This window comes from Malaya genurostris, chromosome 3 (assembly GCF_030247185.1).
Source record: "Malaya genurostris strain Urasoe2022 chromosome 3, Malgen_1.1, whole genome shotgun sequence".
Lineage (NCBI taxonomy): Eukaryota > Metazoa > Arthropoda > Insecta > Diptera > Culicidae > Malaya > Malaya genurostris.
This window is the reverse complement of record NC_080572.1, coordinates 116440703-116458787: the sequence shown is the minus strand read 5'-3', so window position 1 is coordinate 116458787 and position 18085 is coordinate 116440703. Positions and strand designations below refer to the sequence as shown.

Genomic DNA, 18085 nt, shown 5'->3' with positions numbered 1-18085 from the left:
TAGCCGAAGTCAGACAAATTCACCTGATTAGTTTACATTTGTTTCAATATGTTTAAAAATCAGTATAGACATCTTTGAGAAATCGTAGTACGAGTTAAATTGTTGGGTGCCTTCCGAATCGAAAACTGAATACCACTAAAACTGAAATAAGTTTATTTGGTTGTCGACTATTCAAATCAGCAAATCTTAGATGATTCTTAGATATCATTTGAATCTTAGATCGGTTCAGCCATCTACGAGGAAAATAAGTTACACAATTTTAATTTCGTTTCACATATCATCCTGTAGTTCCGGAACCAGAAGTCGGATCCAAACATAATTCAGGAACCTTGTTTAGGAGCATACGAATTTTCATATGAATCTGAGTTTGTAGAAGTCATCTTCGAAAATAAGGTAAAAAATTGAGTGAAATTATTTGTCACATACGCATTTGCTGATCTCGACGAACTGATTCAAATGGTATATGGGTGATTTGTTCTTCCAGCATTTATTGCTGTAAGCAGTTTAAATCAATATAATTATGAAATTGATCAGAATTCGGAAGTACTGCCATCTTTCCAATATGTCATATTCGAACGATTATGTTGCCAAAAACGAACCGTGCTAAAATTGGTCCGAGGCAAAATGTCATGAAAAATAATGCTGTTCACAGTCTTTTTGGTACTTAGAAACTATTGTATGTAACAGTATAAAAAATCGTGTTTTACGTTGCTCCCAAGCCTTTGCCATACAGCGCTCAGAACTTCTACTGCTGGAATATGGGGGAAAAGTCGCATACACAAAAAATTCGATATCTCCGTTAAAAATGGACGGATTTTAACAATCTATGGCTTGTTGAATAGCTATTACCGTGCGGAATCTAAGTCTGAAAACATATTCTGTTTTCAAGGTCAATTGTGACGGAAAATTTTGACATAAAACTTCGTATAACTCAAAAAGTAAACATTCGATCTCAAAACCATTTAATAGCGTTCTGGGTGACGGGGAGACCTTTCATTTGCGACTAGTTTGATCAAAATCGGTCCAGCCATCTCTGAGATCTCGACCTCTTAGTTGACAACACACATACAGACACACACCCATACACACACACATACATTTGCTCAGTTCGTCGAGCTGAATCGATTGGTATATGACATTCGGCCCTCCGGGCCTCGTAAAATTTTTCGAAAGTTTGAGCGAATTCTATACCTATTTTTTATATATATAAAAAAAGGTAAAAACATTTGATATTAATATTTCAAACAATAAATTAGTATTTTTCTCGGTAGCCGGCTGCCCAGATCAACCAATATAACCAATTAATAATTTTAATAAATAATTAAAATAATAAAGCGGAAATAATAAAGAATCAAGACGCGCGTGAAATCTTTTTACCTTTATTTGGTGATTTCAAATGATTTTATAACAATTGTTTAGAATATGTCAATGCAATGGATCAACTATTTTGTTTAAATCCTGTTCACTCGTTTATTTTGTATCACGTAATTTCATTAAACAAAAATAGGGAAGATCTGTGAATCAAGACTTCCCGAGACTTCAATATAGGATGTTGTTGAAACGTTCACTCGAGAAGTCAGTGAGTTTAGTGGTGCATCCGAGCATCTTGAAACCGGAACATACTGAGTCGCGCGCGAAACCAATACTGAAATTTTTACTAACAAATATCCTTCTCACGTGACACTTGTGGAGTGCGCAGTAGTATATACGGCCTCTAGTAAAAACAAGTGTTGGATTAACATCCCTTCCCATTCCTTAGACGATCTACGTTCGGGCCTGGCCGGCGCCGGTACTGATCAATGAATTCTGGGATTACCAGAAGATGTACATTGAAGGATGATTTACCAGTCCCAGGTCGGATCATCTAGAAACTCCCTGTACAATTTCAGCTAATCCCGATCAGTAACGGAGTAGCAACCAGGGGTGGTCGCTCAAGCTCAAGCTCAAGCTCTAACATTTACAAGAATCATTTCAGATTATGTTCGGCATCGATGATAAAGGCGGATATGCTCTAAGTCAGCTCTTCCCAACCGGAAGTCATACGAGATTAACGAACATTTTCGGATAAATAACACACCGGTGCAATTTGATGCATTCAAGACATTTTCTCTTCATATCGCACCATTTTTCGAATACATCCGAATGTATTTTTTCTGAGTTTTCGATCGAACGATAAAGTTTGTAGTCGTCAGTTTTAGCCGTTTTACTGAAAAGCTTGAATCGTTGAGATAGAGTAAAAATATGAACGGTCCTTACCTTGAGGAACTTTGAAGCTGACAGTAATGGGTGCTGTTATGTAGTCTCAGATTTTCACAAAAATTTCACGGGAGACTAGGTGTGATTGAAAAATAAAATTCATAAGTTAACCTAATCTAAAAAGGTCTAATAAATTCGACTTCATCAACTGTTAATTATTAAGTAGTTCAAATGTTACGCTAGAATTTGCAGCAATAGCTGTCCGGGACTAACTAACCAAATGTACGTTTCAGTCCTGACTTGGAAGGAGTATCCGTAAGATCGTAGCTCTGGCCAAGCAATTCAGTCCTGTACATTTTCAAGTCGACTACGAAGTCTGTTGAAACAGAAGGAATGTAGAACTCGGACTACGCTTTAGCTACACTGAATACCTTTCTCGAACGAATTCATAAAACCCTCTTGGATAATGCTGTGAATGCTTTTGTTTTAACGGTGCAAAAGTAAGCAATGTAAATTTTTTAACAATAATTTCACGCTCGATTTTAACCTTCGCTGCAACGACTTTCCCCTGTCTCGGCCATCAACTCTCCTTCGTTATTCGTTTCCGAAGCCGAGCGCCATTAGTCTGCTGTGATCGCTAATTAAAAAGTGAAAACAAACATTTCAATTGCATCTGACAACAATCGGAGTTATTTTTACGAATTCCTCAATATAGCTGATAATTCAATGTTATATCATATTTCTTTTCTTTGGTGCGAGCATCAAATTCGACATGAACAGTACATTGCGTTGACGTCAGTCACCCCGATGCATGATGTGCAAAGTTTCCCCATTTACGGTTGGCCGCACGACGTGCCAGTTGTATGCATTGGATCGCAAATCATACTAGCGATTAGCTTATTTACATGCGTAGTATATGCTGGAAATTTTTCGCTTTCCTGCGTTTCAAGTGCAAGGTGCTTCTGGAATCGCTCAAGGTCACGATCAATTGTACGTCGATGGTTTTCTCATTGTTTCCGCTTTCGTTGCTCGTTGTCGTTGGAACTCAAAAAATCGTACAAAGACATCCATTTGCTCGAAAAAAAACGGTGACTTGAAGATTAAATAGTAACACTTGAATGAGCCCGAATAACGGATACAGCAATTAATGCTGTGTTGAATAAAAACGACCGAAATGAGTGTGCATGCTGCTCGCTGGATGGACTCTAACACCTGGTCTGATTGAATAAAAATAAAAAAATATTCGAATCTAATAATGTTAGCATTGTTTCTCGTTTTATTGTAGATTACCCACTGAAATCGAGATAGAATGTAGTCAGGAAAGACGAAAACCACGATGACAAGGTGCCATCGACAGTGAGAGTGGTGTGCCTGAGTGTGTGAATGTGTTGCCAACATGAAGCCGATCACTTTCGAATCAATCCGAAATTTACTGAAAACCAAGAAAAAACAAAAAGACAAATCCAGCATCGATCAGAGTTTCAAGCGAAGCGATTCATTCAAGCGTATCAGCATACGGAAGAGCTACTTGGAGCGTGGACGGAAACGCAATGCCGCTGCAGTGCTACGCAGCTCCACAAAGAATCTGGTTAACATCAATGAGTTTGAAAACCAGGCCAAGGTGATCAAGCAACCGGATAAGTTGGTTAAATCGTCCGGTAACAATGAAGCCGGTAGCTCTTCCGCTTCGAAAGAAGCGCCTTCTCGACCCGTTCATGAGCTTACATTTGAAGAAAAGCTGGAATCAAACGATGCCTCACTGGATGAGAAAATTCGTGCTCTGCAGGAAATCAACGATCGCTATATTAGCGAAAATCAAAATCTGGTTGAGAAAAACTTTGAAGCTATTAAATATGTTGAAAAGGTCAAAATCAAGAAACCACCGAGACCCTCAAAACAGGGCCTCAAAAAGGCAAGGGAAAACGAAATACAAAACACAAATCCATCAGATCTCAAAACAAGAAGCTCAGAATCTGTCAATACGCTTACCTCCAACGATACAATTGAATCTAACTCCCGTGCTAAAAACATTTCCCATGTTAGTATCACCACTTCGGATGTAATTCCAGAAGAAGATGAAAGTACAATATATTCTTACGAACCGGAAACTCTATCCACTAGTCGGAAGGCGGAAGATGCTGATGATAAATCATTCTACAGCATCAGTACCTTCACAATCGAGAGTAATACTATGAACAACACCAATGCTTCCTCCAGAAAATCCTTTCGAAGTAGCTTCAGTACATCGACCAAAACCACCGAACTACCGACATTGGTAACAATTAAAACTTATTGCGAACCAAATGCCTGCATTCAATCGACAACCCACGTCAACGAACGGTACTTGGAAACTAGTTTTGACAGTTATCCGGAGGATACTCTCACCCACAATGCATCCAAGTCCGACATTTTGCCTGCAAAATCGTCCAGTTTAAACAAAGCAGCAATTTGCAATGGAAAATCTTGTAATGATACAAAAACATCTTCTCTGAAAGACATCCGGCCCAAGATTAACACACAAACTTTCAAAATGATTCGAAGTAAATCTCGAGAAGGAATTGTTATACGAATCCCGGCAATAGATAACTATCCGACGGATACAAATGAAATCAACAACGGCATTGTAGAAACAGAAAATCTCAATCGCCAGCTTAGCAATGATTCGGCGTTGGATTTGATAGATGTAGATATTAAAGTTGACGAGAAAGATATGCGAAACAAAGTGGTTGAGTTGAAAAATCAGAAAAACAAATACAAAAAGAAATTGAAAAAAGCAGCGGGAAAAACTGCAACTTTGGATATCGAAGATTGTCGGAATCATACTTTCAAAAGTCATGAAAATTTTGAACTAGAACGAGGATGTCCTTCGAAAGAGCGACCGGAACCAAAATTTATATTCCCTAGTAAATATTTCGAAGAAGAAAATAACATATTCTATGATCAAACGGTTTACGACGAAACAGAGATTCCTTCTCCAGAAAACAGTATCCCTTACGCTTTGCGAATCAAGGAAAATCCGTTCACCAAAAACAAAGAATTTTATTCGATCAATACTGGTCGCATATGGAAGCAGCTAAATCTGGGTCAGGAAGAAGATCTTTCGATTCTATCTGCAGCACCACGACTCCCAGTACCGAAAACAAAAAATGAGTCATTCAAATCAATGTCCTCGAGGGATTCGGGATTCAGTTTAACGCTGACAAAACCGAAGAATCTGTTCCGACGGAAATCTAAGAAAGCCACCCTGCTGCAACGAAGGAAACCCAAGCTAGCTGTCAGCAAAGATGGTTACTTCAAACGAGTGATGATTGTACAAAGGAATTCTTCGAAACGGAAGCGCTCTCTACGGAAGGCTCGTATGCAGAGCAAGGATATTTTTCGAGAGTTGTACGATGAAAATTGGGTGAAGCTTGGGGATGATGTAACCGATCAACAGGCGCCAGATTTTGCTCGAGATTTTGAGAATTTTTGCAACAACCGACGGTACAATCAACGGATCAATGATCTGGAAGCGTTTTACGAGGAGCATCTAAAAAGACTGAGGCATTATTATATACAAAAGAAAAAAATGAACGAAGCTGCTATAAAAGAGTTCTACAAAGATTATAATGGGGAAGATGAAAACGATCTATATGACTCTTTCGTAGTGTCAAGAAACAATACGATGCGATTCAAAAATCATATCCAAAGAAAGTATTTTCAGGAAAAAGAAGCGGAAAATTCTATGGAGTTTATTTTTCCGCATCCCGACAAGCGGAAAACAAACGGATCAGCAGTGAAACAGAAAGTAAAAGGGAAAAGACATCTGTTTCATGAGGTTCGTCCTTGCGGCAGCTCTGTAGAACCATCGAATTGGGCGGAACTCGAACTTAAAGAGATGGAGATAATGAAAGAATTACTGAAACTTAAAAGATCTTCTGTTACTTATGACGATGCCAATTTCCAACTGTTGGCACCGACGAAAGCTCTGGATGAGTTGCAGCATAGGAAAGAAGGTCAAGTGCGTGAAATTTCACTGGCCAGCATATTTCCTTCGGTCGATGGAAAAGTGAAATCAGGTCAAACAAAAAACATCGGTGAAGAAGAAGATGACGACGGTGAGTTCAGTGAAAATGAGTTTCTAATTAATAGTATCGGTGAAAACCTCTATTGCGTTCGGTGTGACAAGGTGAACAGTGACTGTGAATGCTATGATGATACAACGGAAACGACCAATGACAACAGTAACGACAACTATGAAGAAGATGAGTGCGGGGAACAAGATGGGAAAGGAGACGACAATGTACCGGATGATGATGATGAAAATTATTGTGATGTACATGAATATAAAGGTATCAATATAGTGCACGTGAATCATAAGAAAAAAGTGAAAAGAAAAAAATCGAAAAAACGAGTACGGAAAAATCATTCCACCCTGAGACGCGGCAGCTATTGGGGTAAGTTGTTACGTAGGTATAATCAATATGCTTCAACTCGATGCCGAAGATGGAGCTTGATGCGAAACGGAAGTGTTGTTTACTGAGGTGGGATCAATTTGACCAAAAGCGTTCGGCAATCATTACCATTCCATTAGCACCTATCATTACGTAGCTGAACTTGTTTCCTGTCCACCGATAGGAGTAACTAAAGCTAAAGCTGCTTTTGAAGTATGGTGATCTAATTGTATTTTCTTCATGATTCTGTCAGAACGTAGTAGTTACGGGTAGGTCTCCTGAGTGTGCGCAACTTTTTTAAACATCTTCCATGACCTTCAATAAATGTCACAGTTTTTCAAAGTTTCAATATTTCAAACCAAGAACAAAATCATCCTCTGCTCTATTTTCTAGCCGATTAACTAAAACAATAGGAACCCATAAAAAATATATTATCCGTTAGTTCGAGACGTGGCTCGCTAGCTACGATCATGTTTGAACGTTGTTGTCGTGCGAGAAAAGGTGAGAAAATCGAAAACAGTTGCACATTCCTTCACGCGAGAAACAAAAGAAGCTAACCACGGAGTCTCACGATTTAACTTATAATATATAATTTTTTTGCTCGTCTCGAATCATGTTTTGTTTTCGCTATCCTCGAAGGTCTGGGTGAAGGTCTTGTCGGCCTGTGAAGCGGATATTAGCACTTGCACTCCGTTCTGCTGCAGTGATCACTCGCTAGCCATACTCACCGACATAAACTTAAGTGCTTAAAGCTTCTCCCAGAAATGACCGGTGTAACTTTCTCGCTATACTGAACTAATTAAAATGTTTCTTTCTCTACTCGGACGGTACACCGTGAAAGAAATTTGTGGATACAATGGAGATCGAATAAACAGTGTTGTAGAAAAAATAGTTGCTTGATACACTTATTGTATCCATGAAATTAGTTAATACAGTAATGAAGACTATTGTGAGGAAGCATTTCGATTATGTTATAAAAACTTTTCTGGATGTTTGTAAGATGAATTGGCTCTCAAATTAACCAATGTTGCGTTTCTTAAACATTAAAACATATAAATGAACATTATGAGCGGGAGCCTTATCCACGTTCTGATTAGCGGGCATACTTCAATTTCAATATCAGTTTTGCGTATATTTTTTCTTTGAAACAGTTTGTTGAAAGATTGATAACCTTGTTATTTGTACTGCGAATCGTTTGATGGATAAGGGACCTCAGACTCGTTTAAGATTTTATCAAGGAACCAAGTAGTTTTCAGCTGTAACTTTGGCTCGAAATCTATGTTTCCTTGTTCAGTTCTAACTTCGTATGATGCTTTGGTGTTCCCAGATTCTCATATAGTATTCGTATTCCTTTTATATAATGTAGTACAAAAAAGGCTTTATTTAGTATAAATTGAAATTCGCAAATAGATCATAATTAGTATATGTCATCGAATTTAGCTTAATATGCCAGAAATTTAGATTAATTCAGTAAATGTAGATAAGAAGTGCTGGGAATGCAGTATCTGAAAAGTCAAAACTTTTTAGTGTTTTTTTCGACAGCTGTTTCGATGAATTTCCGAAATTTTATAGCCTTGGTTAAATTTTTTAAACTTGTCTCTCTAAAAATCGAATTTCTCATTCATAAACTAGTATTCAAACTCGGCACGCTTCAGGCTTTACTAGTCTGCCTTAGCTGTTTGCACTATCAAGAAGTAAATAACGATTCAAAAGCAGAATTAATAATATATATTCAACATTTTGACCATTGCTTTCTACACATCTTGACCACCTTATAGATACCAAGCCAATAGAAATGTTCGTCTTTCGATGCAAACCAATCAGAAGCGGCCTTCACACGATCCTTGAAAGTGTCATTACTAAAAAGTAATGTCATTTTTAACGAACGTGTAAGGGCAGTAATGATGAATTCTCCACACAAATTTGGAATGTTATTACTTAGTAATTATTAAAAATGATATTAATAACTCTCGTGTAAGGGTCGCTAGACACCCATCGAAGTGAAAATAAATGGTAGTCAAAAGGGACCAAGTCTGCTGAATATGGTGGGTGGAGTAGCAGCTCCCAGCCAAGTGCTTTGATTGTATCCTGTTCCGGCTTTGTTTTGTGTGCAGGTGCATTGTCATGTAACAAAATTACTTTGCCATGTCTTCTGACCCTTCTGATCGTTTTCGATCAGTTCATGGTTCAAATTGATCATCTGTTATCTGTAGAGATTAGTATTAACAGATTCACCAGGTTTTAGGAGCTCATGATACACCACACCTTTCTGATCCCACCAAACACAGAGCATTGCCTTTTTGCCGAATCGATCTGGTTTTGCAATCGATGTCAATGGTTGTCCCTGATTACTTCTTGATTTTTTCCATTTAGGAATCTTAAAATAATTCCCATTTTTTATCGTCAGAAAACAATTCGATGCAAAACTAATTTTCTTTCGTGTCTTTGAAGCAAAATTTCAGAAGTGTTTATTTTTCGGTCTTCCATATGTCTTCAATTTATTTATTTATTTATTTATTTCGTCAAGCAAATGTTGACTACAAATAAACGGTTTACAATGTTTACTTAGATACTATGCATTTTTTCTAAGACTAAGCTGAGATTTCATTTCATTTTTGGACATACCAAGATCAAGATGTTCGCAATATTGATTTTAGTAGCGCATTATTCGATTGATTGGGCTATATTTTGCATAATTTGTTCTAGTGTTTCTTTCTAAAAATAATTTCCTGGTTCGTCATTGACGCCAAGGTATACAAAACTTTAATTGTGATAATAAAGCTGGTGATTGAATACGTTGAAAAATAATGTACAAATAAAACCTGTACACGATTCGTTAAGTATGATTTGAGCTATTCCAGAAGGATATGTTTTATGCCATATTTTTGTAATTTGTATAGAAGGTATGTCAATACGGTCGAATGCTTTGCTAAAGTCAGTGTAAAGAGTTTCTACGTGGTTGCCAGCGTCCATTGCATTCAGAGTGAGTGTCATAAATTTTAAGAGATTTGTTGTAGTTGAGCGGCCTGTAAAAAACCATGTTGTTTGTTTGTTATTACATTTTTAAATGAGAATGTTTTCCGTTTATAATTTTTTTCAAATAATTTTGGAATGCATGAGATAATGGCTATTACACGGTAGTTCCGAATGTTAGATTTTGCACCAGATTTGAATATTGGTACAAGAAAGGAAGATTTCCATGCTTTAGGAAAGGTGCATTTATTAAGTGAAAAGTTGAAAAGTAGTTGTAGTGGTAGTGTATGTTTTTCAGCAACATTTTTTAAGAATATTGGTGATATACTGTCAGGTCTAGACCCTTTTGAGGCGTCAGTGTTATTACTTAGTAGTTTTTCAGTGCTGTCGAAATGTCATGTTCGGATAGATCGTTTACAGAGATGCAGTTGGTCAATGCAGGCATGTTTGTAAGTTTTGTGTGCCTTTTGTTTGCTATTTTTCAGATGTTTTAGTTGTTCATTGAACCATACAGGTAATTTTCTGTTATGATTTTTTTTCTTCTTTTCATAGGCAAAGTTTCGGCAAATACTTTGTTTATAATGTGATATAGTTTGTTTACTTCGTCGTCGACATTTCCTTCTATACTCAGTAATTCAATTCATGTGATACCAATTTTTCATACTTTTGGACTTTTCTCATAGCTTTTAAGAGGTTGTTTGTTGTGCCAAATTCAAAATTGCTGCCATTTTCTTTTTACTAGAATTATTATCTTCATCCAATATGTCTTGCAATTCGGCGCCTTTAAACTTGTCGAATGAATTTGCACGTACTTCATTCTTCACATCAAAATCATTGTTTCTGATCCGTTTAAACCATCTTTTGTATGTTGCTTCTGACAGGGCATGATCACCGTATGTCTCAACAAGCATTTGATGCGACTCTTCAGCACTTTTCATAAAATGAAAACAAACAAAAATTAATGCTTTCCGCAAATCACCACTTTCTGGTACAAAATTCGGCATAATCAACATGATGAAAAAAATATGATGTTTTTTGGTCAATGACTTGATGTATATTGAATATGTTTGGCATGTTATACCAACCGAACACAAACAAAATTAAGCCTCGTTCACACCAAATGTTCATTATTCAAATATGTATATCTTAACATTCACTACATACCGGTATTTCTGATAAGGTTCCGGTCACACAATTCAGTTGTTGTATTGTTTTAAATTTTTACAATTAAGTAACTATACTAATAAGAATAATAGCCACGTCATACCTATTAAAATATGCAAATAATAATAAATAACAATTCCATAGATTTTTTAAAGGAATGTAAAAAAAGAATTATGTACTGACTAATCACTTGTCCCAATAACATGCATTAAACAGACTATCCATGTAGTATCTGAAGTCGAGGGATACGTGCCGCATGAAAACAGCATAATTACAGATATCTGCAAAAATCGCATCACTTTGGAAAACCTGCATTGAAAAACCGCATAACTTCGGAAATTTGCATTGAACAATACGCGTAAGAAGACTTCAGTTTATATTAACCCATTATGACCTAGCGTATGATATATCATACGTAGAAATATCCATTTTTCCAAAAATGTTTACTGTGGAACTGCACTACCCAGCTTCCCGATAGCAAAAACAGATAAACTACACTACGTAACTTCTTTGTGTGTAAAATCTGTTGTTTGTTTTTCAAAATTTAATTTTAAAATTTTGATCCTTGATCTTTGACCTACTAAAGACTAGAAATGGCTGTGCAAAAGTAAGTTATATATTGTTTTGTATTTTTAGGTCAAATTATGCGCTAATACTTATATTTTGTGACAAAACATTACTGCCCATATTCGCATATCAGTCCCATATCGATTTTCTCCAATTTTGAGTTAGCTTGAGGAATGAAATCTATCCTCAAAATACTCTTAGGAATTGCAAAAAAAAAGTTGAAGGTTTGTTCAGTAAAATGTGAAAAAAAATATCAACTCATGTCTGTCCCATTCAATGCAAATTTCAATAATTTCATTTGTTGCAATATTGGAATAGCAAAGGTGTATTACCGATATTTCATGTAATAATACCATGATTTAGCAATAGGTATCACAATAAATCAAAAAAAAAATTAAATAAAATTTTGATCGTCTTTTTCTCGATATACCGATTTTCCATATGGGACTGATATGCAAATATGGGTAGATTAGCTGAGGCTCTAAAAAGGTTATATCTATAAAAAAAATCCCAAATAATGTGTAAAATAATGTGAAATTTGATGCTAACATTTGTGTGTATAATATATCATACGGTTGAATAATTTCGTTTAAAAAAGATTTCTAACAGTGGTTTTGCATTACCCATAATCTTCAACACATAATATGATGGAACTGATGATAGCAGTTCATTTGATTCACATTTTAAACCCCCCGGGTTATAATGGGTTAACCAGAAAATAATTCTCTGGGTTTCGACACTACGCCGTAAAAGATTGCTCTCAATATGTTCAAAAACAGTGGTTGATTGCTCGATTCTTTAGTTTAAGGAACATATAAGTGTTTCACTGTGCATAATCGTTTATGATTGCAGTGGCACTAATCAATCTACAGCATTTTGCCGTATAGTGATACTTCTGGAACTATGGTGCAGTAAACTTATTACCAAAAAGGGATGCATTCGATGCTCGGATGAAGTGTTTGGGGTTTCACTTGAAACTGCTGACCACTCTTTGAACTCTTTTTAACATTTTCCAGGCTTACGACAATCGTTCCTCGAACACTTTTATTACTTTTATGAAATAAAATGAGTGATGATGATTTTTGATACAGAAAACTTATAAGCTGCACTAAGTATGCTAGAAAAAAAACGCATAACTTCGGAAATCCTTGAAGAAATCAATAAACAATGCACCTAAAAATTAATGTTTGTGTTGCTCCATTGTTCGTGTTTAAAGTTTTTTATTTATTTATTTAATAAAGAAAAAGGCAACTGCAGCTGAGATGCGTCAAGCCTTTTTCGTCAATATGCATAAAACCTTCTCATCTTTTTGTATCAACAGATTACAAACATCCCACAGATACACAACTCTGCTTATCAATTCAGTTATAACTAATATTTGTATCAGTATTACCAATTTCGAGTAAAATTACACATTTGGAAAAATCATGAAATTTACGATCTCTGAGTCCGAAATTTGGCCGCAGAAAATCACACATTCTACACATTTTTATAAATGAATTAACATCGTTTTTTATATTTTGATGTATTTTTATGAGCTGAAACAAGTAAGTTTACGCTTCTGCTTGAAAGGTCTAAAGTTGCACGGTGACTACAGAAAAAAGAACTGAAAAACAATACTTATAGTGGCCTTATAAGCAGTCACGTACCTGTTTATAAGTAAATTATATTTCGGTCAGGTGGCTAACTGATGACTAGTTACAGATCTTTACTTCAAGTACTACTGAGTTTACAGTTTGATTGCGGTATTAATCAGTTTAACCTTATAAATCGATCAATCATCATGCCTCTATTAATTGAATCTCAGCTCCAGGTTTTTCAGCTGTAATGTGGGAAAAGTTCACCATCAGCTACTTGCGTCGCTGTCGCCATTTATGAATAGCTTCATCATCGTCTGAAACCTTAACAAAGATGGAATTTCTAAATTCCACTATCGCCATTGTTTTTTCTTCGACGTGCTCATTTAACCGTTTTGACCTAATCATAGTGGCGTCTGTTTGAAGAGATCAAGTAGTGTAATGTTACATGAATACAATTTCCGATGAATTCCATTTTTTGGAGATTTTGTGAGTTTCCTGATTGAACAAACCGCAATCGCCTATGGCCATTATTCGAGACACGAACGACGAATGATCGTGGTAAACGCGGTTGATAGCAAATTAAATTCGGTAATTATCTGAGTCGGTGCTACTTTTGATGATCCACTAATAATAAGACTAACTCTTCACTTTTTAGTTAGTACAACACTTCCGTCAACTGCATGGGAAAAAGTTGACATTGCCTGGGAAGATCAAAATAATGATGGTGCAAATTTGTTTCAAACGAACGGCTGCACAAAAAATGAGCATATTGTGTTTAAAAAATAATAAAAAGATAACATCGGGTTGTTTGAGTTGTTGTCGTCTATATTTTTAGATGGAAAATATTTAGATCAGTACATTATTTGGTTCATTCTTCAGATATTTTGAACACGCTGAGGGCACACAGAAAAAAAAGATCAAAACATTTCTGCGATGAAGAGAAATTTGAATATTTGTTATAACATTTCATAATTACCCAAAATATATCTTCACTGGGAATCGAATAATCGATAGTCTTGATGATCAAAGGTTAAGGATGGGACAGAATGTTAGTCCGATACTCGTTACTTCTACTCGGTAAAAATATCTGAATAATTGAATATAACTGAATTTCTATGCTTCTTTGGGATTCTGTATTAGTAAGAAATTTTCCCTTAAATGCAACATCAATTTTTCGACTATTTTTCCACTTATCAATATTAAGTTTGTTTATGACTAATTGAGTGTTACACATTTGTCATTCGATTTTCACTTGCCGCTTTTACAAGGCATACCCTGTCAGCTTGGAGCGAAATCAATCTTCAGTTTAGCAAGACCATCAACATATTCAACATATCATATCAATTGTATGGGTGCGTAGTTCCGCTATTTTGGCGCGCTCGAATTTGACATTTCTCTCCCCTACTTCTATGTACTAGATTCGATGCGGACTTGCTCTTGGGGCTCTTAGAAAAGGATATTGTCAATTATTTGTTCGGGATATGGGAGAGCTGGCTATCTTGTTAATATGGTGTCTTTGCACAAGGCTAACTAGTGCTACTGTATGCCTTTGAATATACGATGAACTCATCTGTCAAGCAGTGCCCGCATAATTGAACTCGAAACGAACGATTTTTTTTGTACGAGCGCTTGTACGTCAAATTGACTTGATTACATAATGCCAATGCAGATATGTGCATATTTGGCTCAATTGATACGCAGACGCTCTTTGTGATCTAGTGATTCTCGGTTCAAGTCCGAGTCGTTACTAGGAACTTCCAAATCGCACGTAAATCTGTGTTTTATTTGATGGATGCTTTTTGTTTCAGCTGGTTCAATGAAACTATGCAGACATTACAAAGACTTTTTACATGTCCACCAGTATAACGGAAAAAATTGTATTAAAGATCGGGATATTTTTTTGGTAAACAAAACAATCTCAATGCACGAAACAAAAATTTTTTATGTTATTAAAACTTCGCACAAATGACTGTCTGAAAACAAAATTGATACTGAAACCTCTAAATGAATAGATCTATACATCTTAACAAGACTACGAAAAATGGTTAAGGAAATATTGCAAATTTATTTAAAATTTTTTTAAAATTGAGAAAAGTACTCTAGTTTCGCGAATACAATATCAAAGAGCATATTTTTATATTAAAAATACTGAATTTCTAAACTTGAATTAAGAGTTATATTCTCTTCAATTACATCTATTCAGAAATCATTCATTGGTGATATATTTTTTGTCTTTAGCATATCGTTTGCTACCCGACTTCTAACATGATTTACGCACACATCAATTCTGGCACAGTTTTATGCTCATTGAACCAAAATCTCAAAATACATTTGTATAATTGTTCCATAAATCTTTCCGCCTCTTTTAAAAGTCATGTGTTGATAGGTTGCTGCATATAATTGGAATCACTTAAAATGAATCGCATACTGTCTGTATTGTTCGGAAGTTAACCAAACCCATGTGCACTGATGATGATTCACGTCGCGTCACGGAACCGATCAGGCAGAAATTTTCATCGTACAGCACCAATCAATTATTTATGAAATTTGAATTTTAAATTTCTTTTCTAATAGTCATACGGACACTCACAGGCTAAACAGAGGTGTCGCGTTTCCATTGCACCTCCACAAAAAGATAGATTTTTCTGCGGGCAGTGAATATCTAGAGTAGGATGGTTCGAAACTGATCGTAGGCCCATTCCCGACCTCTCAATGTTTCTCAGCTCTCGTGCTAGCACAAAATGAATCGGTGGTGGCTTTTGAAAGCTTCTGTAATACCGACAATTTGGAGGTATGCCGCCATTAACCTATGTTTTCCGACCGATCACATATCAGTGGCTGTCAGGTGGAAGGAGGGGCCTTTTTTATGATTATGAACCTTTTAACCGACTGGGCAAATATCATGAACAGAATGAGAATGGAAGCGATGGATAAGCTGTGGACCCACCCGCGCTAAGCGAAATACGGAAAGCGGTTAGACAGCTTAAAAATGGAAAGGCCGCTGGGAAGGACGAGATTCTGGCCGAACTTCTTAAAGTTGAAAGCCAACGGTTGTACTATGCACTCCACCAAGTGATCGGAATGATCCGGGAGGGAGAGGGAAGACCTTCGGATTTGCTGTCCTAACTTCAAAAAGAGTCACCGACTTGATTGTAAAAACTGTTGAGGCTAAACACTCCTAAATAACGTCTACAAGGTACATTCTAGAGTTCTGATTAGCAGACTGCGTCCTTTGGCAGAATCCTTTCGGAGTTTCGGGAGTACAACTTGCTGACACATCATCTGTTTTGTAGATTTCAAAGCAGCGCGCGACTCAGTCAAACGAAACGAATTGTGGCAGATCATGTTAGAACATGTCTTTCCGACATAAGTAATTAGACAGACTCTAACTAGACTGACATCCGATGCTTTCGTGTCTCCTCAAAATTCTCCTGCTTCACATGCTCCTTGGTTTTGCGGACGACATTGATATTATTGGTGTGGATCGTAGAGCTGTGGAAGAGACTTTTGTGCCCTTGAAAAAAGAAGCTGCGATAATATGGTTGACGATAAACTCTACCAAGACAAAGTACATGTCAGGTGGTAGAGAACGGGGCAGCCCAAGCTGTGTAGGATCCGAGGTCGAAATTGATGGGGTACGTTACAAGGTTTTTGGCGAGTTCATATACCTCGGAACACTTGTGACATGCGATAATGATGTTAGCCGTCAGGTAAAAAGGTGTGTTGAAGCGGCTAGCTACGGACTGCGTAACCAGCTGAAATCCCGCAGCTTGCAGACACGCACAAAACTTGCTCTACACAAGAGGTTGATACTACCTGGTGCCCTATACGGCCTAGAGGTATGGTCATTGAAGGAAACAGATATTCGAGTACTCGGTGTCTTTGAGAGAAAAATCCTGCGCTCAATACTCGGTGGTAAAGAAGAGAATGGAGAATGGCGCAGACGAATGATTCACGAGCAAAGTATACAAACATGCGGACATTGGAAAATTTATAAAACACGGCAGACCACAGAGAATGGCCTACGTGATGCTCACCAGAGAACCTGGGAGAGGTCATCGACTGCGGGGTAGACCTCGCACTCGATGGGTGTGTGCAATCGAAGCAGATGTGCGCGCAGCGGTAGTACAGAGCGACTGAAGAACGACGGCACAAAATCGAATATTCTGCTACAATTCGTTGGGTCAAGTTCCGGAGATGGGATGATGTTCACAATTAAAGTAAACTCCAACAATTTTCTGTTCTGACTGCCACGAAATTTTTTATGTAGCGGAAATTCGCGTAAACAGTGCGTCTTGTTGTCACCGGTTATGCATTTTTGTAGCTTGCACCGTTCTGAGTAAACGGCAAGTCATTTTACTAAAATATACATTGTGGTCCGAAACCGACCCCCATGGTTTCGCTCAACGAAAGTATTCTTGCATGTCTTTGAGTGATATTTTTTGTTTGACTTTCAACCTATGTTTATTGATGAAAATGTGAACATTCTAGCGGAGAATCGAAAAAGGTACCAGTTACCGCCATAGCTAAAATTCTGTTTTTTAGCTACCAATTAAAAAGCATATTTTGTTCGAATCTGCGTTATCTCAGTTTGACATAACTATATTTTTGGTTTGGTAGGAAACTAACGGATCTGGAGACCGGGATTTTTCTGCGTGATTGTCGTCAATGGTCAGCTTCTTACTCTCATTCTACATACTATAATATTATTTTGATTTTCGAAGACGGTATGATTGATTTTTACAAATTTAAATTCAAAGATCGTATGATCCCATTAATTACTATTAAATTCATTTCGGATCCGACTTCCGGTTTCGGGATCAATTATTAAATTTAATTTTTTGGGACTGCCTAATAAACTCAAAATGTCTCTATAGGATATCTCTACTTACCCTACGATAATATTTCAGTTTTCTTCACATAAAGTACATATCTTTTTTTACATATATGATCGTCGTTTTTGGTGGAAACCATTTCTCAATGGTCTTGCAGTATCATGGACGACACTATAAACTAACTAAAACAGTTTTCGCTTCCCTAAATAGAATGTCGTTAAGCGGACTATTAGATGGAATAAGTTAAGTTTATTGTGTCCCATTGACAAACTACGAACTGTTGAACATCAGAAACTCCTACATCACATCACTTGCATACCTATAAAGTGAAAACGCA

At 36.8% G+C, this 18085-nt stretch overlaps 1 protein-coding gene across 15 annotated transcripts in view; it reads left to right on the top strand.

Annotated features, from left to right (window-relative positions):
* LOC131436211 (disco-interacting protein 2) overlaps positions 1-18085 on the top strand; it is a 267172-nt gene that overhangs the window by 211157 nt on the left and 37930 nt on the right. For 11 of the 15 annotated variants that reach the window (XM_058604810.1, XM_058604811.1, XM_058604808.1 and 8 more), the window contains exon 2: positions 3482-6632. The exons of the other annotated variants lie outside the window; for them this stretch is intronic. In XM_058604810.1, the coding sequence (XP_058460793.1) occupies positions 3593-6632 (3040 nt within the window). In that variant the 5' untranslated portion in view covers positions 3482-3592. The remainder of the gene's footprint in view (positions 1-3481; positions 6633-18085) is intronic. 15 annotated transcript variants of the gene reach the window in all.